Raw genomic sequence first — 24,489 nt, 5'->3', positions numbered from 1 at the left:
GCTCCTTACAAATAGCAGCTTCACTTTAAACACCAGGACGGTCTGTGATCAACATGCAGACAGAAAGGCCTGCTGACCTCACGTCTTCTCCCAACCTTTGAGACATTTACACAGCCAACACCCAGACAACATAGGAGCAGGTACATAAGGTTTTGAAAGATCAGCCGGTTTAGACCGCTCATCTATAAAATAATAAATCATACTGCACAAGTGACCATGTTGTGTTCCAGGTGACTGTAGGACAGTTTGTAAATAAAGCTAAATGTAAATGAATGCTTGAAAAATGAATTTATTGGTTAAAAATGCAAATCAGAAACTGTGAATATGGATTGAAATTGGAGGATTATTTATTACATTATTGTGTTTATTACTTTCAAAATGGCCCAAATTGTTATATTACTTGCAGTTACTACCTTGGCTGCCTTATTGGTTGCAGAGGTGAATAACACACTTAAAAAACAATCCCAAACTACTGTAACGAGAGTATTTGTACTTTGTCTCTGTCAATGATAAGAAAAAGCGTGTGTGTAACTGAAGGTCTCTCTCTCTGTCCCCCCTCTCTGTCTCTCTCTCCCCTCTCTCACTGTGTCCCTCCCTCTCTCCCCCCCCTCTCTATGTCTCTCTCTCTGTCCCCCCTCTCTGTCTCTCTCTCCCCTCTCTCACTGTGTCCCTCCCTCTCTCCCCCCCCTCTCTATGTCTCTCTCTCTGTCCCCCCTCTCTGTCTCTCTCCCCCTCTCTCTGTCTCTCTGTCCCCTCTCTCACTGTGTCCCTCCCTCTCTCTCTCTCTCTCCCCTCTCTCAGTGTCCCTTCCCCTCTCTCTCCCCCTCTCTATGTCTCTCTCTCTCTCTCTCCCCCCTCTCTGTCTCTCTCTCCCCTCTCTCACTGTGTCCCTCCCTCTCTCTCCCCCCTCTCTATGTCTCTCTCTCTGTCCCCCCTCTCTGTCTCTCTCTGTCTCTCTCTCTCTCTCTCTCTCTCTCTCTCCCCTCTCTCAGTGTCCCTTCCCCTCTCTCTCCCCCCTCTCTATGTCTCTCTCTCTCTCTCTCTCTCTCCCCCCTCTCTACGTCTCTCTCTCTCTCTCTCTCTCTCCCCCCTCTCTGTCTCTCTCTCCCCTCTCTCACTGTGTCCCTCCCTCTCTCTCCCCCCTCTCTATGTCTCTCTCTCTGTCCCCCCTCTCTGTCTCTCTCCCCCTCTCTCTGTCTCTCTGTCCCCTCTCTCACTGTGTCCCTTGCCCTCTCTCTCCCCTCTCTCTATGTCTCTCTCTCTCTCTCCTCCCCCCTCTCTGCCGCCCCCCCCCCACACACACACACACACACACACACTCTCTCTCTCTCTCTCTCCTTCACTCCAGTAGAAGTCTCTGGTATCTGAAGCACTCCGGTTCCTCCGCAGTGTGTTATTTTATTTGTTTTAAAGAAAGATTACAGTTTTTAATAAAATGACTTTCCGTAAGTCGTCGTCGGGCAGTGTGGAGCTCGCGGACTGCACCAGGAACTCTGGCTACCGGGAGGCTGACGGCACCGGGCCGGCGGCGGACCGGACGAGCCCGGAGCCCGTGGAGAAGCGGCCGAGCTCTGCGGGGAAGCCGGACTCGGAGGCGGTGGAGGAGTACTACCAGCTCCGGCCCTACGCCGGCATGCCCAAGGAGGTGCTGCTGCTGTACTCCTCCCAGGCCCGGTACCGGGTCACCCGAGAGGTCCTGTTCTGGCTGACGGTGGCCTGCACCCTGGCGCTGGTGGGGATCACCATCGCGGTGATCGCTCTCTCCCCCCGGTGCCTGAGCTGGTGGCAGGGCTCCCCGGTGTACCAGGTCTACCCCCGGTCCTTCAAGGACTCGGACGGGGACGGGATCGGAGACCTCCGAGGTAAGACCACAACTCACACCGGGTTTCTCCTGTTCTGCTGGTAAGTTGTGATCAGTTTAATGAGAATCTATTAAAAAAAAACACTTTAAGATGATTTTGTCACTCAAATATCTCCAACTTATCTTTCCCATCTCATAGGGAACTTTTATTATTATTATTATTATTATTATTATTATTATTATTATTATTATTATTATTATTATTATTCTCCAATATGTCAACGCTGGATGTCAGCACAGATTCAAAAAATCTTTTTAATTTAAAACAAACAAACAAAGTGTATGTCTTGTTTAAATGATAAACAGAACGAACTAGTCTACCTCCCCGTGTCTTACATTTATAAGAGTGTCCTTGCTTTTTCGCATATCTGGTCCACAGGATTGGTAAATAAATAAATACATTATTATGGTGCTTTTCAACATACACCCATTCACACACACACACACCAATGGAGGCTGCTGCCATGCAAGGTGCCTAATTAAGCAATTTGGGGTTTACTTTGACATGTAAACAGGTGAGGATGGGAATCAAACTTGCAACCTTCCGACTGGGAGCTGGCCGCTCTACCAACCGAGCCACTGCTGCCCCACTGATTCTCAGTATGACTATGTCTCGTCTTGTTTTTTTAGTTTTTTGTTCTTTTGTCTCTGCTGTGACAGGCATCAAGCAGCAGCTGGATCACTTTGTGTACCTGAACATCAAGTCGGTGTGGATCAGTCCCTTCTACCGCTCTCCCATGAAGGACTTCGGCTACGACGTGGAGGATTTCCGCGACATCGACCCGATCTTCGGAACGATGCACGACTTCAATGACCTGTTAGCTGAAATGCACAACAAGGGTGTGTGCCCTCGGTAGTTTGGTTGTTTCTTGATGGACTAGCTGACGTGTACCTGACCCGTGTCTGTTTTCAGGTCTGAAGCTCATCATGGATTTCATCCCCAATCACACCAGCGACAGACATCGCTGGTTCAACTTAAGCCGCATTCGAGATCCTCACTACAAGGACTTCTACGTCTGGACAGACTGCAACGCCACGTCACCAAAGCCCAATAACTGGGTAGGTACTCCGCGTGTTTTGTTCTGCTCACTAAAAATCCTCCTGACACGCCGATGAAACGTGATCCTATCCTCCGTTTGTCCAGGTGAGCATCTTTGGGAATTCGTCATGGACCTATGACGAGGTCAGAGGACAGTGCTACCTGCACCAGTTCCTCAAAGAGCAACCCGACCTCAACTTCAGAAACCCAGACGTCCGCAAAGAGATGACCGTGAGATGACTCAGAGGCACACACACACACAACCTCAGCTACTGACGCATCTGTCTGGAGTTACTGGTTTCGAACCTTCGTAAACATTTGTCTCGCAGTCAGCTAAAGCCATGAAGTCTCTCAGAAGAAAATCCCAAACGTCTTCAAATGTGACGTAGATAATATAGAGCCCATTCGGTTTGCTTCTTCTTCTACTGTGCCCACAAATCCGGTGTTACCTCACACAATAATATACAACAAAGTGATTACACGTCGACTTTAAAGTAGTCAATCATTGTGTTGTAGCTGCTGCACAAAGTACAAAGCTGCTTTACCTTCTTTATATACTAACGTGAAATGACACAGGTTGTATCCTTTTTTTTTCAATGATATGCAGGACATCATTAAATTCTGGCTGGAAAAGGGAGTGGACGGGTTTCGGATGGACGCGGTGAAGCACATCCTGGAGGCCGAACACTTGAGGGACGAGCCGCAGGTGGATCCGAACAAACCGCCGGTGAGTGTTGGCACCGGATCGCGTCCCGACCTCGCCTGGTTCTCGTCCAGTTCAGATCAAAATGACAGCTCAGTGACAGTCTCATCACAACATCCTGCCACATTCCCAACTTTTTAAGAGTGTGGGGTGATTGTTATATGACACAAGGAATACATAGCCGCATGGTGCCGCAGCGGTTTGACACAAAGTACATGTTAGTTCTTTAAATACTCTGTGGTTAGGATGGAAGGAAAGTGGTCATTCATTCTAAAAGTCGACACTCATGGGGACTTTTATGAATTCATTAGAGGAAGAGTCAAAAGTGGAATATTCCAAAGTTTTCAAAGAATTATTAAATTGACTCTATAGAAGTGGAACAGTTCCCGGCTACATATTTAAACTTTAAGGCTGAACCAGACTGATCAGCATTAAGCTTACAGACTCAAATCGGCAGTTGTTTTATTCCTTCCATTGCTTTCTGATAGAAACGGTCAACTCCAGACCTCTGATCCACCTAAACGTTAGATTGTGCCTGTGAGAATCATTCCAGGTTCAAGGTCTTCCTGTCCGGCGTTTGCAAGGGTTACCCCACACTGTCCGTAATCATGGAGCAGCGAGCGGTCCAGGGTGTCCTGGGATCGACTCCCGCAAGCCTGGAATTGTTTAAAAATAGCAGATTATTGATGGACTCTTTAATTAATTAATTTCATTGTTTAATGTTTAATCTGATCAGAGTGCAGTGAAGCTTTTTTACTGCCGCTGAAAGTCCACTTAGTGTGCAATTTGTGCCGTTTGTTTTTGTTTGTGTTAAATCATAAAATGTGTGACATTGGAAAGGCCTGATTGGAGCAATCTTTGGCATAAAAGCGGCGCTGTGGGCAGAGGCCGAACAAACATCACACAATGAAGAGCTGAGTGCGAGGGCTCGCTCCGTGCATGACTATCACTCATCATTTATCTCGGGCTTAAATATCAGGGTCATGTTGTGCCCTTCTGGAGGAAGTACTCCTCCTGGAATTCGAAGGTCCATGATACGCGCCGAGTTAAGCTCGGTAACAAAGAGTTTTTGTTCCACGGAGGCAGCGGTTGTTTCTCACCGAGGAAAGATTAGTAGAAAAGAAGCATATTTCAGTGGATTAGGAAGTCACTGGGATTTACTCACCACAGCAGAGTAATGCTATAATACAGGGACTGAGTCATCCGCTGCAGATTGAAGTAGAACAGGGGTCTGCCACCGTTAGGACCAAAAGAACGTTTAACCTTGAAAATGAGGCCGACACAGTTTCTAAAGTCTCATATAAAGTAGTTTGGAAAGAAAAATGATATGTTACGTTGCATTTGTGAAGCTTGAATTTAGGATGGTAAACATTTCATTACATTTCCAGCCGGTTTTCTACCTGATTTTAGTGGGTTCCTCCTCCTTCTACAGCATTTTTCAGACAATTTTGACATTTTAGAATAGAATAGACATGCTTTATTATTCCCAGAGGGTAATTCTTTAAGCATCGCTGCACATAGAATAGATGGAAAGAAAGTTGAAAATATAAAAAAGAAAGGATCCAAAGTAAATCAGTAATTTTTACATATTAATAAGAACAAAGCTGAACGGTGACTAATATGAGCAGAGCGAGGATGAAACTAACTAAAATACCACAAACACTATTTACAGGGACGAGTTACAGTCTTATGGCCACAGGAAGGATGGACATTATAGCCGTTTTAACATTTTCTCAAGTTTCTAAGCAGATTTGCTTGTTTCCCCCCATTTTCAAGCTTTTTCTTTCTTAAACCTCTTTTTTTTCTTTTTTTTAATTTTGGTCAATTCAGCATTTGTTTCCCTCATTCTAGTTATTTTGCCTTCTGAGGTCATTTTGAAAATGAGTCCGGTCCGTAAACAAAATAAAACTGCACATGTTCCCACAGTGAAATAAAGAGTGATTATATCTGTTTGAAGATATGGAGACTCTCGTAACAGCCTTAGAATTTTAGCAATGATTATAGCTTCACTCGTGATTAAAGCTGTAAAGTCGGGGTTGGGACGCAGTTTACGGCCCCGTGGGATGAAGAGTTGCCACAGTGAGATCAATGTCGGCTTAGTGGCTTGAGTTTTTCTCCTGCAGAGAGAGAGAGAAGAGTATTCAATAGGACATTCAGAGCGATAGGACTTCTCCTAAAACCTCATGCCTTGCACATTGTTTGGTCAGTGCGATGATTTCCTCCATATTTAACATTTGTCTTTACAACAGAATAAATAAGAGGAAAGCTTAAAGGAGCCGTCACACACAGGGACCTCTTTATTAATGAGCCCATTCAGTTGACCGCTTGACCTCTCGTCTCTGTATCCAGTTTCTCCTGACATTCCGCCTGCCTGCCCCGTGACTGCACGGTGGGCTGTTTCCTGATTAAAGGACGCACTGAGAGCCAAGTTCTGCTCACTAAGTCCCAGGACAAACACAGTTACACTTTGTAAGCCACTACGCAAACTGTTACTCCCTCACTTAACCCAAAATCTGACCGCTACATTGACACGTCCAACTCATTTGTGTCCAGTGGCCACGCACAGCTCAAAGTCATCTCGGGTGGTCCGTGAAATGATTCCATAATACCTTTTAAATTGAACCTTTTAAAGTTTTTCCTTGTGGCGCAGAGTATACGTGAAGAAAATGTCCATATTTTTACAAAAAAAATAAAAAATTACTACTGAAAAATGACAACAATCTCAACATAAAGCCAATTTTAACGATCTGGTGCCAAATACAGTGAAATGTCCAAAATACTGTTGCACTCTGCATGTTTTTTTTCTCCAAACTCACCCTGACAGCATGGCTTGGAGGATAATTCTAGTTCCCTCGCAACGATCTCACTGTTGTGTTGAGAAATTGGTTTGGAACTTCTTCCGGGCTGGAATTTGCCCGTGGGCCTTATGTTGGACGCTCTTGTGCTATAACTACTTAAACATGTCTGATACTACATTACCTCCAACATCCTTCGTCCTAGGAACTGGTCACTACAGAGTGGGATCTCCACCATGACTACACTACCAGTCAGGTGGGCTTGCACGACCTGCTGAGGTCTTTTCGGGCAGAAATGGACATCTACAGCCGCGAATCTGGCAGATACAGGTACGAGGGATTGTTAACTCGTATGACGATTTTTAAGCTTGAGAATAAATCCGATTATTTATAAGATAAGCCAAGATGCATTATTTATTGCGTGAGAGAAATCCAATTGAAATTCAGCTTCTTGCGTCAAAGAGTTCGGCTTGTTTGACGCGGAGCCGTTTCTACATCGTCACACACGCTTCTGCTGTGCTCCAGGTTCATGGTGACAGAATCGTACGATTATCACGAAGTGGAAAAGACCATGATGTATTACAGTACCCCTCTGGTTAGAGAAGGCGACTTCCCCTTCAACTTTTACCTGCTGGATCTGCCTCACAAGAAAAGCGGCTTGTGGGTTAAAGAGCTGGTCAACCTCTGGATGGCCAACATGCCCACAGGACGGTGGGCCAACTGGGTGGTGAGTCTGTCCAGCCACATATGTGTCTCTGTTTGTGACTTGAACCCTTCGTAGGGATTTCATTTTGTGCCATAACGCACGTTTCATCTCTTATATCATAAAGATGTGGTGTCAAAGGGTCTGCAACCACTAATAACCATTAAGGTTTGGTTCTACCAGTTTAGAACCTGATTTATTACCTCTGTCCTTTCCCTCCCTGGGATCAGAACCGCAGGATAGAAAAACATCATTACTCTCTATCTGGGATCTATTAATCTGGTGTTTCTCTCTTTTGCACAAGCCCTGTAGTCCGTCTTAATCTCCTTTCTTATCCTCCAACCGTCGCCGTCACCAGGTTGGGAACCACGACAGACCTCGAATTGTGACCAGTGCTGGTCCGGACAGAGCTCGTGTCATCAACATGCTCCTGCTCACGCTTCCAGGCACGGCCACGACCTACTACGGCGAGGAGATCGGCATGGAGAACATTAACATCACTGACAGCCAGATACAGGACCCCGCTGGAAAATACAATTCAGTCAGTACTGGACACGCACGCACAAATACACAGAAATAATTGCAAATCTATTCAGCTGTAGTTTATGCAGTATTTTCTATATTCACAATGGGTCACAACTTGAATACACAGTGGAGCAGTCAACACCACAAATAACGTAGAGAAACAGACCAACAGTAAAATAAATGGAACTATTTAATGGATGATATCACAATATAGTAAACACAAAGAAGGACATCTGAATTGACCTGAATATGGGATCTGCTGATGTTTTGTTGCAATTGGACAGGTTAACCTCGATAAACCAAAGAAATCAGCAACTGATTGGAGACAAACAGGAAGTTAGAAAATGTGTCCTGTTCTCTCACTGCAGAGTTTAAGCCGGGACCCCCAGAGGTCCCCGATGCAGTGGAGTGAAGACACCAACGCGGGCTTCAGCAGCGACGCCAACAGCACCTGGCTGCCTGTGCACCCGGATTACAAAAGAGTCAACGTGGAGGTACGGAACGGGCGGAGAGACGTTCACCTCCGCACTTAGCTCCTCTTGCTGAACCCTTCTCCTCCACTTGCAGGTCCAGATGAGAGACGACGCGTCAGTGCTGGCTCAGTACCGTTTCCTAAACAGCCTGCGTGGCTCGGAGCTCCCGCTGAACCGCGGCTGGTTCTGCTACGTTCACGCTGACGGCAAAGTCTTCTCGTACCTCAGGGAGTTGGACGGGCTGCAGCGGGCCTACCTCATGGTGCTTAACTTTGGGGAGGAATCGGCAGCCACCGATCTCTCCTCCTTCCCCGAGTTCCCCGAGCGGCTGAAGGTCCTGATGAGCACAAACCACGTCAACAACGGTAAAGAGTTTCCAAAGTCTAAGATTGTGACCGAAGCGGGAGAGGGCTTGGTGATTCAGTATTCCACTCCGACTCGGTTCAATCCCCGCCATCAGGGCGAGTGCTACATCTCCGAGAAGGCCTGCTACTTGGAGTTCATTGACATACTGTATCAGTGCTGATAGAAATAAACTGTAATATATCGTCATTACAGTTTCACAAAAGCAGAAAGCTCAATAAAGACGACAATGATATCCGAGTCAGTCATGCTTTCTTCTTCAGTGGTGCTTTTAACGGTTAAGGTATCATCTTCGTTCTATCTTCTGTTGGTCTTGCGCTCTCTTCCTCCTGCGTGAAGGCCGAGGAGGGTCCAGACCGAGCTCCGCGTACAGAAATGCCAACTTGAGGGATTCCTGTATCAGAGGAGACATTTATCTATCAACTCAGGTGCGAGAACACACTCAAGTTCTCAATGTGAGGGATGAAAAGTCAAATGACCCGTTAAAGACAGGCTTTAATCATTGAGACACAGATCAGATTTAAGTGCAGTTTATCCAGAGAATCTTGGGTCCAATCACTATAAAGACATTGTGTACTTGGATTTGCACAGTACCTTATTTGAACGGACATTTGCCCTCCGTTTAGAAAGTCAAAGAATAAAAGTTTTCACACTGGTGTGTAGTTAATAATATTCCACATGGACTTTTAGCGCACTAAGATCTGGAACAAGACGTCCTCTCTTCAGGCAGTTCTACTCCAGTCTGCTCACGATGAGGAGTTTGGCTGTTCTGCACCAGCTTCTTCTCTTCATTACATGTTTTACTCGTTAGTGCGGATTCAACTGGTTGATCCTTTAACACAGTCAACCTGGGCGGGCACCAACCGAGTTCACTTTTAAAATGAAGCTGCCGTCTCCAGAGAAAGCAAAGCACTTGTACTGGTCACTGTTTTTTATGTAATGAAGAACTTCCTTGGTCCTTTGTGGGCTCGCCAGTAACAACTGTTGGACAGCACAATAATCCTAACAACCTTTAACCAACAAAAGTAACTGTACTTTTAAGGAAAGGGAAAAACTGTACCGTTGGATCAAAACAAATTTATTGTCACATTATTATCACTTTTTCGGGGCATATATCACTGACAGATGTTTTAAATAACGAATTCATAAAACCATTTGTGTCTGATTTTCATCCTCTGTGCATGAATGGAAGCAGAAATTAAAAAAGAAATCAGCGCTCCTTTAAAGAGTTAATATTGTCTTCCTGTTTCGAGGGGATTTCTTACCTCCTCCAGCAACTGTTCAAAATCTTCTGGTCCGTGATGATTTGCTCCGGGTTGAATATTCAAAACTATGTTGGGTGCAGGTTCACACTCTAAAAGGAATGAAGGGAGGGATGGAGGGGAAGATGTAGTTTAAAAAAAAAAAACCCCACTTGCTTCTCTTTTCGCCATCCCTCCCGCTTCTCTGGCTCCATCTTCTCGTTCTTTTCACTCATTCATCCTCAGCCCCTTCCACACTATCCCCCTCTTCCTGTCTCTGTGGTACGCACCGCTTCACAAGTGCGGTCTTGACCTTGACAGCTCCCAGTCTGTGGCGTCTAATCTCTCGCTCTGATACACTATCTCTTTACCATGCTAATGGGCCCGCCCGCCCGCCTGGATGTGTCTATGCCATCAGCACTTTATCAAAGACTCCGGAGAACAGAGAGCCAAAGATTAGAGGGACGTATACACACATACACAGACGCTTAAGCTGCCTGCTGGATGAACGACAGAAAAGTGAGGGAGGGTGAAGAAGAGAGATAATATGTAGGGAGAGAGAGAGCAAGAGAGAGAGAGAGAGAGAGAGAGAGAGAGAGAGCGAGAGCGAGAGGTGTAAATAAGGAGTACCACCAACGTGGTGAAGGAAGATTATAAGTGAGAGGGAGAAAGAGACCGTCTGAGGGGAAAAGAGAGCAATTAGCTGAGACACACACACACACGCACGCACACACGCACGCACGCACACAACCACAAGGTGACCTATGCTATAGTTTGGTTGAACTTCAGATGTTGCTCTTACTTCCCCAGATGGACAACACACACACATGGGCAGCAGGTCCACTGCAGTGGAGTCATACTCATCTCTTTCTCGCTCACACACACACACACACACACACACACACACACACACACACACACACACACACACACACACACACACACACACACACACACACACACACACACACACACACACACACACACACACACACACACACACACACACACACACACACACACACACACACACACACACACACACACACACACACACACACACACACACACACACACACACACACACACACACACACACACACGACCCCGCGCTGTTAAAGCCTCGGCCAACGCAGAAACTGCACGTGAAAAGAACAAAGTGGAGACAGAAGCAAACGCATACCAACAGGAAAAGTGACTCAAGCACTCAACTGAAAACAGCGACTTCAATAAATACGATGTAAAAGTAAAACTACCGAATGCAGTACGAAGCAAAAAGGTGCTCACACATAACAGTGATTTCCATTGTATTTCTCTTCTGTTCAATCACAATGTATTTTGTTCAAACGAAACACTGTAAACATCTCAGTTGTGAACAACCGTACTATATTCAATATGCAGGTACCCGCTCATTGAGCTACTAAAAACCTGTGAAGGAGAAGTTGTTGCCATTATTCCGCAGTAAAATATTTAAAAACAGACACATTAATCAGGCGGTGTTTCTTTTCTATTCACTCTCGTCACATGATGTTCACTCTTTAATGCATGAACTCTCTTTGGTTCACACAAGGACTGTTTTAGTGGTATGACTCAACATAACTGAAACTAGGAAGGAGTGAAAGTTCAAACTATCAAAGACAGAACAGTATGTACTTCTCGGCTTTGCCGATCATGTGTCCACACACCTGACATTGTGCCGACGTGTGCGTGGTTGGCTTTCTTGAGCAGTTTGGTGTATTTGATGACGCCTGCCAGAGGAACTCTGGCATCGCCGCGGTAGGCCGTCAGCAACATCGATGGATAACGCTGTCCCACACAAACACAAGCACGCGGACAGTGAATAGACCAGTTTACATGCGGTTGCTCAGCAAAAGCTGTTAAAAACAATTAAGGTGTGAATATGTGAGCAAAATGAAGTTTTAAATAACATTTGAAATTGTTTAAAGACTGCAGCACATGGCCTGTTTACCTGAGGAGTAATGTTCTGAAGAGGACAGTAAGAGGCGATGATACGTCTGTGCTTTGGGTTTCCCTCTGGGTCCCCCCATTCATCTCTATCCTCTAAAGTTAGTGGCAGGCTTTGGTTCTCCATAGTCCCCAACACATCCAAGAAAGGCGCCTGAACACAGAAGAAAAACACAGATTTTGATGAGTTTTTATGTGTCTGACAATAGCAGGACGTTCCTAAACTGAGAAGCCTGAATGTCTCACCTGCAGTGTGACAGCCCGCAGCATGTCGGGCTGCCTGTTGCACAGCGCTCCCGCTGGCACGGCCCCAGCACTGCAGGCTGTGAGCGCAGTGAGCGATGGAACAGAGACACCCAGAGAGAAGAGATGAAGGAGGCAAGATTTAAGGTCTTCCACTCCTTTCTGCTTCCCCTCCACACAAGCCTGTCTGTGCCAGGAAAGGCCTCGCTCGCCTCCACCCCTATGGAGATTCACAACAGCATATGAAAAACAAACTGCAGGAAAGTGTTGGTTTTATTTGATTTCTTTTTAGAGATGACACACTACCGTATGTGGCAGTAGGCCAGAACCCAGCCCTGCTCCAGCAGCAGCCTTCTCTCTGGACAGAAGTCCATGTTGAGATCTCGGCCATAGGCTCCATACACACTGACCAGCAGTGGCGCTTGTCCTAAACCCGCCACAGGCACTGAATGAAACAGTGTCACTGGCACCAACGTACCATCCTACAAGCGGAAGACAGAACACACTTAAAACAGACACTACAATTATGATAATTTTTTTTTAAAAAGCCTTGGAAACCTATCACTATGATATCTCTGTGTTCGATGTGGAAGTATCGACGTTTAAAGAAGACACGTTCAGTGAGTTTTAACCAAAATGTTAACCTCACAACAGATGATCTGTACATGTGTATTATGTTGAGTTTTCTCACTTGGCTACAGGCTTCTACACGTGTGGTGATGGAATGGGCTTGATTCTGTAAGGATGCCCCATCGCTGCTGCCTGATAACAAGAGGCCGCTCTCAGGGTACAGACGGTAGGGCGCCGGAGGGCAAACTGGAGAGGAGATCAGGAACTCCAGCATATCTTGTTGGTCTGCCAAGCCGGGTTTCTTGGTCTCAATGGCACAAGCCCAGGAGGGGAGCTGGAGTATGAGGGATGGACAAATAACACTGAAATATAATCTATATAACAGAACCAAGTCAAAATAAATGACTGAAAGTAAAAAACAAACAAAAAACAAACAACCAACTCTTTACCTGTACTGTGTATGCTTCCTTGTCATCAGTCAGAGGAACGACTATCAAGACAAGTTCATTGACTGGGGTTCTTGCGACCAACACACAATGGTCTCCCACAACGTCCATGTCTCTGATTGCAGTGCCAGGATCAGGGCTAAACAAAGAGACCCAGGACAACATGGATGTTTCTGAGACGGGGGCCTTCACCACCTGGAGAGCAAACACATAAATCTCCTCAAATATAAGAATAAAAACATTGTTTTTTTTAACCAAACAGCAGCAATTTGCTCCTCCTGTTATAAATGTTGGGTACCAAAGTACAAAAACCATACAAGGGGTTTCATTAGGCATTTCAAGCATTTAAATTCTTCTTTTTTTCCCCACAAATATTCATGTAATTATGTGTATTTACAAAATGTATAAACTATACCTGATATTCCTGCCCAGGCCCTGTATTAGCCAGGATGATAAGCTGTGTTTTCCAGTGTTCCACATAGTACAGGAGGTCCTGCTGACGAGGCTGAACCACAGTAGGCTCAAGCTGGGACGTTGCCAAATGACTTATCAGCACCTCCGAACTGGTCCTGCTGTTGCAGTTGATGGTGAGGATGTGTCGGTCTCTGGACAGGGCGACTTCCACAAACACACTGGGAAGAGGACGGCGTTTTAACTGGAGACACTACAGGAGGCGGGGCAGCTTACAAGTCATGTTGCTCACACTTACTCAGGCAGGGTTTCCTCATACACAGAGGTTATCCGACTTCCACTGGAGGTCAGCTCTAAACGAAACACTGAGCTTGAACGCAGGCCCTCCAGGGTCGTGTAAAACAGGACCTCATCAGATGCCCACTCTTTGCACACAAATAGACACAATTATTTGAGATTCAGTTCAGATATACGTGTGAAAACTGGAATATATATATATATATATATATATATATATATATATATATATATATATATATTAATGCACAAATGCGAACAGAAAAGTTTTAAATTTACCAAAACTAAAGACTTTCTCCAGCGTGAGCCTGACGTGATGGGAGCCCAGAGGGAGTGGATCTGTCTCTTCCAGTCTCACAACCACACACCTGGGACATAAAAAGTATGCCATGTGTGCTATAGCACAGCAAGACAATTGCGTACAGTTTTTACCTAATTTACCTGAGCTTTTCACTGTGGCTACATTTTAATGTAGCAGCGAGGTGCTTTTCCTGCGGGGACAGACGTACTCTCTGGAGTGACCACTGAAACGTCTCTTTATCATCATATCCGGTCCCCATCTCTCCTCCAGTGACTTCTCCTAAATCCAACACCTGCTCCGGGACCTGCCCACCTATAAACAGACAAATGAGTCATTCAAACAATCTACAAAGTCACAGTTAGTTCTAATGGATTACATGTGAAGCAGCCGGTATTGAAAGTGTTTGTCTCTTTAAGAAGAGAATTAAGTGTTTCTGCTCACTCTGCTGGTTGTTCAGCCTGTAGATCCCGTCATTTTCAACGAGATACATATGTTGATGTCCATAGATCTGTTACAAGAACAAGACAAATCCCACTCATGTCAGACAGATAGGCACAGTCTGTGCCTCCGTTTATTTCTCTACAAATTGTTTGAACCAATAAATATTTAATTCTCAAACCTCTTTGGGAAAGCATTCCAATTCAGAATGGATTATTTAAAATACAAACTGGCCTCACCACTGTGTGATCTGCTGTATCGGAAAACCTGTGATAAGTTGCCTTCAGTCTCCTCCTGAAATACTTCTGCAGGTCCTTGTAGCCCTCCAGTACAGAGCTGTAACGATCAGCCGAGGAGGATGAAGAGTCCTGAAATCCAACAGAGTTAATCATGAAAAGAGTTTAAATGACTGTAACCCTGAGCTGAGACCGTCATTATTGTTCCAATCAAGACGCTTTCCTGTGAGTCAAGTCGAGGGAAGAATATAGTTGAATGTGAATGATGATGAATATAATTTAACTATTCGGTGAAGGAACCTGCAGCTAAACTTCTGTTTTGATTCTGAAAATGTTTGACCATGTCAAACAATGAGAAGGTCCCAATACAGGAGTGGAGTTTGCGTGTTCTTCCTGGAAGTGCGCAGGTCTTCTCTCAGCCTCCCTCATTCCAAACAGGTTGACTGAAAGCTCCACATTGCCTGCAAGTGTAAACAAGAGTGTGTGGTTGTCTATCTTTCTGTTCGCCATGTGATGGACCGGTGGCCCATCCAGGGCCTACCCTGCCTCCGTCTCCATAGCCAGAGAGGATCGACCCCGGGGTCAGAGAGGATGGACTGATGATCATGTTATAAACAAATCCAAAAATGAAATGGTGGTTGCTGATACAAAACCAGCACGTGGGGGGCTGTCCCCAGCAGTCCAAGTCACAGCCTCGTCCTCACTGTTAGATGCTTGCAGAAATCATATTCAATTGAAATCTAAGGAAGTGGGTGGATGTTCCAATTCCGAAAACTGTTGTAGATCGATTAACAATATTAATTATGCATTAATAATGTGGTAGTTATATATCATCATCATGGATGACTCTGTCCGGGCTCGAGGAGAGGAGATCAGCTGGACACACTTACCGACGTGTAACGGCGTTGAACAGACGAGCAGAGCCTCGTTATCCTGCTGTAAACTGCGACCTGAGCTGGTGAGAAGAGACGGAGAGACGAGAGGAGGACGGCCATGGAGGAGATCTAACGGCTGATCACATCCATCAATGACAGATGAAGTGCCTCTCAACAGCTAAATGCCAATGGACGTTTTAAATACGACGCACCGCATGTAACCTTTATCGGGAGTGTATTTTCGGTAAAGCTTAAGATATTTAGTTACAACGCACGTGTATGATTTCCTAAACAATCCCCGTGAGTCTTTTGACGTCGGTAGCACCGCCAGCCCAAAGTAATCAAGGCCAGACCCGCACCGTGAGGTTTTTAAATGAAACATCGAGTCGTCATCGCATCGGCGATCGCTTAGTAAGCCTGAAGAGGCGTGTGTGTACGGAAGTAGCATTGTGGATGTAACAGGTGATCGCCGTCAAGTCGTGTCATTTTCTTTTTTTTTTTTTTTTTGTTGTTGAAGAAGACGTCTTTTTTGTATCGCAACGCTGCTACCGATCACTGTGACCGCTGCACGACCGGGAGGGTTTGTTTGTACTCACAGACTGAGATGGAGAGGGAGACCGCCGGCGCCGCAGAGAGGACCGAGCCGGCTACTGCTCCTCTGAGAGAGAGAGCTCATAAAGAAACCTCCGGGGCTGATTCCCCAAACACACAGGCTGCAAACTGCGGTGCGGATGTCGCCAGAGCCCGATGGACCCTGCTGAGACAGGTACAGTGCGTCTCATCTGAGCCTCTCGTGGCTTTTATTGTTATTTATACGTGTTGCTTCTTGAGGGTCTTTAGATTTGAGTCGTAGCACATCTACATGTAGGTGATTGTGGAATCCTATGAAAACACAAACGCAAACAGCCTTTCTCACCTAATTTCCCCTGCAAAGCATCCTTTCTTTAGTATTTATCCTGAATAGAATAGAATAGAATTACTTTTTAAATCCCAGAGGGAAATTCTGTTACAGCACTGCTCCACATAGAAAAGAAGAAGTTAAAACAGCAATAGGACAGAACATCATATATGTGTATATATATATATTTACTGGTATGACTCGGTTGCTCAAGCTGTTCCTGCTGCTGACCAGGACATCATGGAGGAGGTGAGAGACATTGTTCAGGATGCATCTCAGTTCAGACCAGGTCCTGCTCTCCGAGACCAACTCTACAGACTCCATCTCCACCTCCACCACGTCACTGGCCTCTCTCATGAGTTAGTTGAGCCTGCTGCCCCAGTATGCAACAGCACAGAGGGCAGCACTGACCACCACAGACTCATAGAACACCTCCAGCATAGAGTGAAATATGTTGAAGGACCTTCCTGTAAAGAGCTTTGGTGTTCCTCTCCCAGTCCAGTTTATTTGTCTATGTATACAAGTTCAACATGGATTTCTATTGAGCATCTTTGGATTGGAGTCCACTCGGATACTATGAAAACATAAATACAGACCGTTTATCTCACTATCGACCTAAGTTGGCCCGTAAAGTACTTGCTAACTAAAACTCTTGATCCATCATCCATGCTGTAGGACAATGTGTTGGTACTGTGTTTTCGTCTGATTGAGCTCAACACCAGCATTTCTTTTCCAGCAAGATTGGCCTGATCTTTGACCTAGTTTGTCAATAACTTGCACATAGATAGCCATTGCTTATAACTATCAGAGCTGTGTGAGGGGATATTTTTATATTATTGGAATCAATCATACCTGGAACTCCCCATCTAGAACTGTTGTTGATTAATAAAACTGAGCATGTATTTTCAAAAAGATCCTATAGATATTATGGGACAGAATAAACACAACTGTATGGACAGATAAAGAAGAAACTGACCACTGTCCCTTTCCACATAGATCCCATGCAACTTGGTCCGACCACTTGTCTACACTTTCAGCTCTTTCACTGGTTTATCACACAAAAGACAGTCTGCTCCACTTTATGGAGAGAAATCATACAGGCGATTGAAGGAACACTTTTAATGCCTCCTCTAGTATTTGTATGTAAATGTCTGTGATGCTGGGTTCTCGGTGCGAGTCTCTTGAAACCTGCATGTGGCAGAGAGGACTGCACCCTATCCATTAAGGTAGAACTCTGACATTGTTTGCATCTTGATTCTCTCTAATATATACTTTTAATTTAATATTTGAACTGGTTAAAGAGTTCCAGTCAACACAGAAATTCCCTCAACAAGCAGTAGCCCCCCTTTGCTATTTGTCTTTCCCTCAGTATCTGTTGGGCTGTCCATGGACAGTGCCAGAGGGCTTTTGCATTTTTGCCATAGATGGAAAGAATACAGCTCTTGCACTGCACTGACAAGAAAAGCTCCCTGCAAAGGGGCCTTCATGTATTCTTCACTCTGCAGTACAGGCAGTACAGCTGAACAATACAGACAGAATCAGAATTGACTTTTTCTTTAGCCAAAGCCTCAATATTGACATCTAAAGGGATTGACATAACCCATTATTGTCATAATTTTCTAAAACTGCCTTTAAAATAGTCAGTATATCTAATCATATATGATGGCGAAGTCAGTACGTCAGTATAATTCATTTGTGTATTAAATGGCAAAGAAATCTATTCACAAGCCCTCGTTCATCAGAAGATGAATGAGGGCTTCTGGCCTATACTGAATTATATTGAGTGAACATCTAGATTTGCCCTGGACTTGTTGGCTTGTACAGCACATGGCAGATACAGAGACATGAGCAATCATCAATTTACAGTTGAGGATTAGAGCAGCGGGGTCTGGAGAACCCCTGTCCTGCATGCTTTAGCTATATCTCCCTGCTGTTGGCAAACCTGATTGCACTGACAGGGTTTTGTTCGGACTTTGGTGGTGACATCATAATTCAGGTGTGCTTGAAGCAGGGAGATAGTTATAAGATGCAGGACAGGAGCTCTCCACTACGATGAATAATTTAGAGTCAGTAAGTGGGAGGAAGCCAGACGACTGTGAAAACAAATATAATGCAAAAGCATAGAATTCTGACCTGGACCTTCGCCTTGTGAGGCCACAGTGATAACTACCACTTCACCACGCTGCCCAGGAAATAAATTATTGACAGCTACAATATATTTTGTACAACATTTAACACGTGTGATACTCGAGATCGGCATGGTGGAGGAGTGGTGAGTGAGAGGATATCTAGTTTTCGTTTGTTCTTGGGAGCTTCCCTGTGTTGATTTTGCCTGATTTTACGAGTGTGTGGTGGGTTTTCACCTCCAGTCCTAGACCTGTGGACTCGAAACCCACTGTGTTACTGTCAGTGTGTGTGATTATCTGCATTTGCCCATTAATGAACTGGTGATCTGTCCAGGATGTAACCTGCCTTCACTCACTGTCACCTGGGATCAGCTTCAATGCCCTGCAACCCTAAACTGGATAAAGCGGAATAGAAGATTATTGGTTGCAAAACTCATGTTTAAAGATGTCAGATATATTCAGCATGCTGTGCAAACGTTTTCAGCATGGGTGGGAATATATCTCAATAGAGAGCATACTGTAATGTATTAAAAAAAAAAAAAAAATCATATAAAGTGAATGGACTGAAGGGAAATTTCATCATCATTTAGCTGGTGTCTTCATCCCTGATTCTAATGACCATGTCATCAGGAGCAGGTGTGTCGCAGTAAGTCGAGACCTAAAATATCCAAAGGACCAAGATTAAACACTCATGATCTAGTATACCCACGTTTAGTCCTCGGAACAACATCCTTTGAATTGCTTTGTCTAAATCAGCAGAGCACCGTCTCTCACCACCGCACGCTAAGACCCTTTCTCTGTTCGACTAAACCCGCAAAACAAACAGGACGTAATAATCCTGCACAGATTCTGAGAACAACTGATACCGAAAGAATTCATGAGTGAGTGCTGAATATGAACTCTGCTGTTGTTTCTGTCTCAGGTGTTGCGTCAGAAGCAGGTGGACAGTCCCGAGGTCAATCAGGTGTCTGTCCGCAGGTTTGCCACGTTTGACCTTTTCAGCAGGAAAAGGCTCCTGGGACACGACCACCGCGATACCTCAGATGACCAGTGGGTGGAGTACAGAAGTGTTTACTTTCCTGACTACAGTGCCTTACTCAGGTACTATATGAATGGGTTGGAGGCACAAAGGGTTATTTTAGATCACCTCAGAACATTATTCTATTTAAATACATTTTTTTACTCTGTGATATTGCTTCTGTCACCATAAATAAATGCACAGTCAAAGTATTGATGACTTTACCTAAAAGAGTCTTGGATAAAGTCTATTGCAAGTTTAGAGCAGGGGTGTCAAATATAAGGCTCGTGGGCTCAAACAGGCCCTCAAGAGGCCGCAATCTAGCCCGCCAAGTCACCAAGCAAATGGTAAAAATTGATTTAAAAAAAAAATAATAATTGATTAACTACCACTCGGACCCGAGCTGCGATATGAGTGATGCTTCCAAGAAATGTATTAAACTCGCTGTGAGAAAACTCGCCCCAAAGCCGTGCCCTCGGGGTGAATTTGTAAAAACAATCATAATGCAACAGCTATAGAAGTTTTTTTCTGACACTTCAAGGTATTTTGCACCTGAAGGTTTCATTAATGTTGGTTTTATGTTGAGATTGTTGTCATTTTCCATAGTAATTGTTTGGTTTGCAGACATATAGACACTTTCCTCACATAATACATCATAGCAAAGAAAAGCTTAGAAGTTTGAATTTAAAGGTTATTTTGGAACTATTTTACCACTTCAGCTCACTCAAGATGAAATTGACTGTTTGTTGATCCTGAACTAAAATGTGTTAGAAGTCTAGAGCCATAAATCAGAAAAGCAAATTTTTTTTTTCCATTCAAAACTGTACTATGTTTCAAATACCTAATTTATATTTACATTTGACAGGAAAGTATAGAAACGTGTAAACATGTTTCCAACTGTACTTGTAAATGTATTTCCTTTTCAAGTCTTTTTTTTTTTTATTTTTTATGTCTTTTCCTTTTGTGTCTCAGGGACAATCTGGGTCCTCTCAGAGTCAATGAAGTGCTCAACAGCTTTGACAACACCGGCAATGTCTGTAAGTACAACTGTAATTCACCGTAATACTTGATTCCATCGTGTCTATGATGTGTTGGTGGGTTTATGCAAGCAAACATGTGATTGTGTCAAAAGTGGAGTTTGTTTTACTCAAACTGCTCTACGGCTTTTATCCTTGACACCCGCGCACGCACAAGTTTGGGTTAACCTCACGCTGTGTGCTGTTAGTGTTTGATTGATGGTTTGATGCAGGTGGTTTGATTCCATCCCTTTGAATGGGAGTGTGTCTCTTGTGTGCCTTCTACAACAGTTTATCATGTACTCATTCCTCCCAACTACCTTCAGATGTCCTTTAGAGGGAAAGTGGGCTGCAGTCTTCTTATTGCCTCAGTCGACAGTGATGAGTGGTTTGGGGGGGAAAGGAAAGAACATGACTCAAACCGGGATTTGCCCATGCTCTATGATATGGAGCCGAGCTGTGGCAGCCTTCTTTCTGACCTTCATTCTCCACAGCAGTTTTGAAGTGCCACGCTTGATTGAGTTTACTTTAGTTTTTATTTTATTTTTTTCTTCCTGCTTTGTACAATTACTATTCATATGTTTCAACAGTGTATAATCAGTCAGAGAGTCAAAGTAATAATAAGAGATTTACACAAAATATAATGAGTAATTTCCTTGTCTATGGAACTTCCCAACCCCACTGACACTATTCTCTTAATATCAACCCAAGGAATTTGAGTTTTTTTAAATCAGGCAAACAATTGTAATCTACGCTAAGCAAGCATAAAGTTTAAATATGATGACTGATTTCCTGTCATGACGATGGACATAACAGAAGCCAGACGGTAGCGGTACTCTATATCTGAGCCTAAATACTTCTGTTGTTTAACAGTACTAGTTCACTATATAGTATATTTATTTAGGTTACAGCGTCTTTTAACAAGTGTAAATTGTGTTTGATTTGTTGTGATGAGTACCCATTTTTGTGGAGGTTCTCCTTCACTAACACTTGATCGGCCGGGAAAGGTCAAAGGTCACCGTTAACCAGCCAGATGGTTCCAGAGGAGTTTGGGTCAGAGGTGAACATCATGACTGGGAGCTACTTCACTGCACATTGGAGTTGGACTATAGTCGAAGAGTCATGACAGAGTGAAATGGCAACTCTCATGACAACCGAGCAGAATGAGTAATCCCTCTCTTTACACGCCAAGAGGATAAATAGTTTTTCAATACAAACTAAGAGATCATCAGCGGTTTACGTTGTGTCACTCCAGTGCTTTTCGCCGTCCTCATTCATCCCTTTATTCTTTTTCCCTTGTAGAATAAAATTGTCAGTCGCATAAAGACTTCCTCCTTCATACATCTCCAGCTACTTACCCCCTTATCCGCATTCCTCCCTCTCAATCTACCCCTCTCACCGCTGCTCCTCTTTCTTCCTCCCACCCCTGCATCCCTCCGTCCTCCCAGCTGGAGTCATGCTTGGCCAGATGGGTAACTGAGTTCCTGACTTGGCCGGTGGATTAGCACAGCCGGAGATGAGAGCGCAGAGGAGGGGAGAGGAGGAAGAGGGGGAGATGGTGGGTGGGCATGCCAGAGGTGGAACGTGTGTGTGTGTGTGTGTGTGTGTGTGTGTGTGTGTGTGTGTGTGTGTGTGTGTGTGTGTGTGTGTGTGTGTGTGTGTGTGTGTGTGTGTGTGTGTGTGTGTGTGTGTGTGTGTGTGTGTGTGTGTGTGTGTGTGTGTGCGTGCGTGCGTGCGTGCGCGCGCAAAGGAGTGGAGAGCCACTGTGAAGGGGACCTCGTTCCTCAAACAATAGGGCAGCCATCGCCCTCCTGTTCTCCATCTCATGTTTGGGACTAGTAATGCGTGAGATCAATTAGGATTGGTTGAGAGGAGGCTCTGAAAGGCCCAGAGGTGACCCTGTCAGAGCTCTGGGGTATATTTTCGAGGGTGGGGATGAAGAGAAACCCCTTCTAAACACAGAAAAACACACACACATACTGAGGTATTTGTGCTCCTCACAAAGATATACAGTCATGAACAATGCTCCCTAAAATCTACTGTGACTGTGCTAATAAACACATTCATGTCACCCACCATCACTCCCTCTCCACCTTTCCTGCTGCCTTGATAATCCTCCACCCCTGAGGTGTGGACAAGCTCAAATCCTGGGGGTCCTTGTCCTCCTGAATAGCAGGCTAAAAAGCCTGGCCGGATTAGCACACCGCCTCCAAAATGTGTGGACTCAGCTTAAAATTGCTACCCCCCCACCCAGCATGACCCTCTCTCCTGGCTATTGTGTCTCCAGCACCACTGTGCACGTACGTGAACAATATGTTGATTCTTGAGGTGGAGATAAGCTGGAGTCAATGGTTTCATTTCAAGACTTGAGGAGCAGGCATGGCGTGAGGATTTTAGGAAATTGAAAGTGGATTTTGGAGGAGAGAACATTTGATCTCTCAGACAACACATAGTTTTTAGTATCTGTAATGTTGGTACACTTCTGCTTTAATAAGACACACCAATGTCCCACCTTTTCCACATCCCATAGTTATAAATCGAGATGAGACTTCCTCTAAGATCCCAGGAGTGTGAGAAATGGCCGCCTTCGGCCAGGTAACAGGTGACCATCACCTGTAGTTGCACAGACAGAAAGCACTCCCTCTGGTGGTAAACCCGAGGTCATGAAATGTCATTTTTCTCCTTGTTATTCCTCTTCAAAAAGTGATCAGGTTCAGCTCTTTCACTTTGAACTGTTTGAACTCTGAACTTGCGACCTTCCTGCTTCTTTAGCTGGCCGCGGGTGAGAAGACTTTGTACACTCGTTTGGAGCTTTAGCAGCGCTTGTTTCCTGCTAGAGCTCAGGATTGTGGGACACAATACAGACCCTTTGGGGGATGTGTGTGTGTGTGTGTGTGTGTGTGTATGTGTGTGTGTGTGTGTGTGTGTGTGTGTGTGTGTGTGTGTGTGTGTGTGTGTGTGTGTGTGTGTGTGTGTGTGTGTGTGTGTGTGTGTGTGTGTGTGTGTGTGTGTGTGTGTGTGTGTGTGTGTGTGTGTGACAGATTTACACAGTTTAGTTCAGGCTTGTTGATGTGTCAGGGCTTTTACTTAGAGGGCGAGGTGAGGTGTTACTTGTTGAGTTCATGCTTCAGGCAAAGGCCACAGTGACAAACTAAAAAACACACAAACTGAACATGGTGACATTTATCCCTCTAATGGCGAGATTCATATTGAGGCCACCTGGATTTATTGTAGTTTTACCACATCTTTCCGTATCTCACAACTGATTGAAACTCTGTGTGAATCTTGTCCATGATTGGACAGTCAGAACCACAAGAACACTGCTATGTGGGCTTTTTTTCTAGAAATCATTACAGGTCAAAAAGTTATATGCATGTCGCATCCTGTCAGATTCGAATAGCTGTCTGACTGACAACAATCCATTTTTACACAAGGACTAGTTAGTGTGGGGTAAGTAATTTATTTTCTGATGGTTCTTGGTAAACTGTGCCTGCAGGGAATGAATGATAATCAAACACAGCGCCCTCGGAAGCAACGGAAACACGACAGAGCGTTTGTGTGTGTCCGTGATTAAGAGCCAAGCGTCCTAATGAAGGAAAGCAGAGCCTTCTTCACTACAGCTGTCATTGTCTGAATGGCTAGCAGTCTTTCAGCCTCTCAGTCATCCCTATTATCACCCACCGACTTCGCCGATCACCCCCGCTGGTAAATACTATAAGCCCTGGATGTTTTGAGTGTTGTGAGGGAGGGCAGTGTCGAGGGTAACTGGTCATTTCTGTGTGTGTACCTGATGTTTGTCAGGGCCTGCCTGTAACTGAAGGATGTATTTGTGAAGAGGAGAGCGATATACATAACGCGGTCGTCAACACAAATACCCTGTCAAATGAACCGAGCGCGTCTTGTCATGACAGCCTCATGTTCTTGTCGCCTCCTGTTGAAGTGTAGG

General features: G+C 44.8%; 3 protein-coding genes across 3 annotated transcripts in view; 2 read left to right on the top strand and 1 right to left on the bottom strand.

Annotated features, from left to right (window-relative positions):
- The first annotated feature begins 1,294 nt into the window (after positions 1 to 1,294).
- Positions 1,295 to 8,701, top strand: slc3a1 (solute carrier family 3 member 1). The gene is made up of 10 exons (XM_080481053.1): positions 1,295 to 1,862; positions 2,522 to 2,701; positions 2,775 to 2,920; positions 3,006 to 3,131; positions 3,508 to 3,627; positions 6,604 to 6,728; positions 6,924 to 7,125; positions 7,460 to 7,642; positions 7,995 to 8,120; positions 8,194 to 8,701. Exons 1-10 carry the CDS (start codon positions 1,436 to 1,438, stop codon positions 8,623 to 8,625), a joined length of 2,067 nt encoding a protein of 688 aa, XP_080337179.1. The 5' UTR covers positions 1,295 to 1,435; the 3' UTR covers positions 8,626 to 8,701.
- Positions 7,690 to 15,819, bottom strand: prepl (prolyl endopeptidase like). Its single transcript, XM_080481052.1, has 15 exons — positions 15,501 to 15,819; positions 14,614 to 14,742; positions 14,378 to 14,444; positions 14,077 to 14,248; positions 13,915 to 14,003; positions 13,637 to 13,763; positions 13,343 to 13,559; positions 12,931 to 13,122; positions 12,603 to 12,815; positions 12,218 to 12,393; positions 11,915 to 12,131; positions 11,673 to 11,822; positions 11,389 to 11,509; positions 9,728 to 9,816; positions 7,690 to 8,856 (listed from the first exon to the last, which is right to left on the bottom strand). The coding sequence occupies exons 1-15, from the start codon at positions 15,603 to 15,605 to the stop codon at positions 8,749 to 8,751; spliced, it is 2,172 nt and encodes a 723-aa protein (XP_080337178.1). The 5' UTR covers positions 15,606 to 15,819; the 3' UTR covers positions 7,690 to 8,748.
- Positions 15,820 to 15,907: 88 nt separating this feature from the next.
- camkmt (calmodulin-lysine N-methyltransferase) overlaps positions 15,908 to 24,489 on the top strand; it is a 117,843-nt gene continuing 109,261 nt past the window's right edge. The window contains exons 1-3 of the mRNA XM_080481097.1: positions 15,908 to 16,251; positions 19,432 to 19,610; positions 20,500 to 20,564. Coding sequence (XP_080337223.1) covers positions 16,090 to 16,251; positions 19,432 to 19,610; positions 20,500 to 20,564 — 406 coding nt within the window. The 5' untranslated portion in view covers positions 15,908 to 16,089. The remainder of the gene's footprint in view (positions 16,252 to 19,431; positions 19,611 to 20,499; positions 20,565 to 24,489) is intronic.

The sequence above is a fragment of the Lipophrys pholis genome (assembly GCF_963383615.2).
Source record: "Lipophrys pholis genome assembly, chromosome: 15".
Classification (NCBI taxonomy): domain Eukaryota; kingdom Metazoa; phylum Chordata; class Actinopteri; order Blenniiformes; family Blenniidae; genus Lipophrys; species Lipophrys pholis.
Note: the sequence above shows the minus strand (reverse complement) of the source record. Positions and strands in the feature narration are given on the sequence as shown.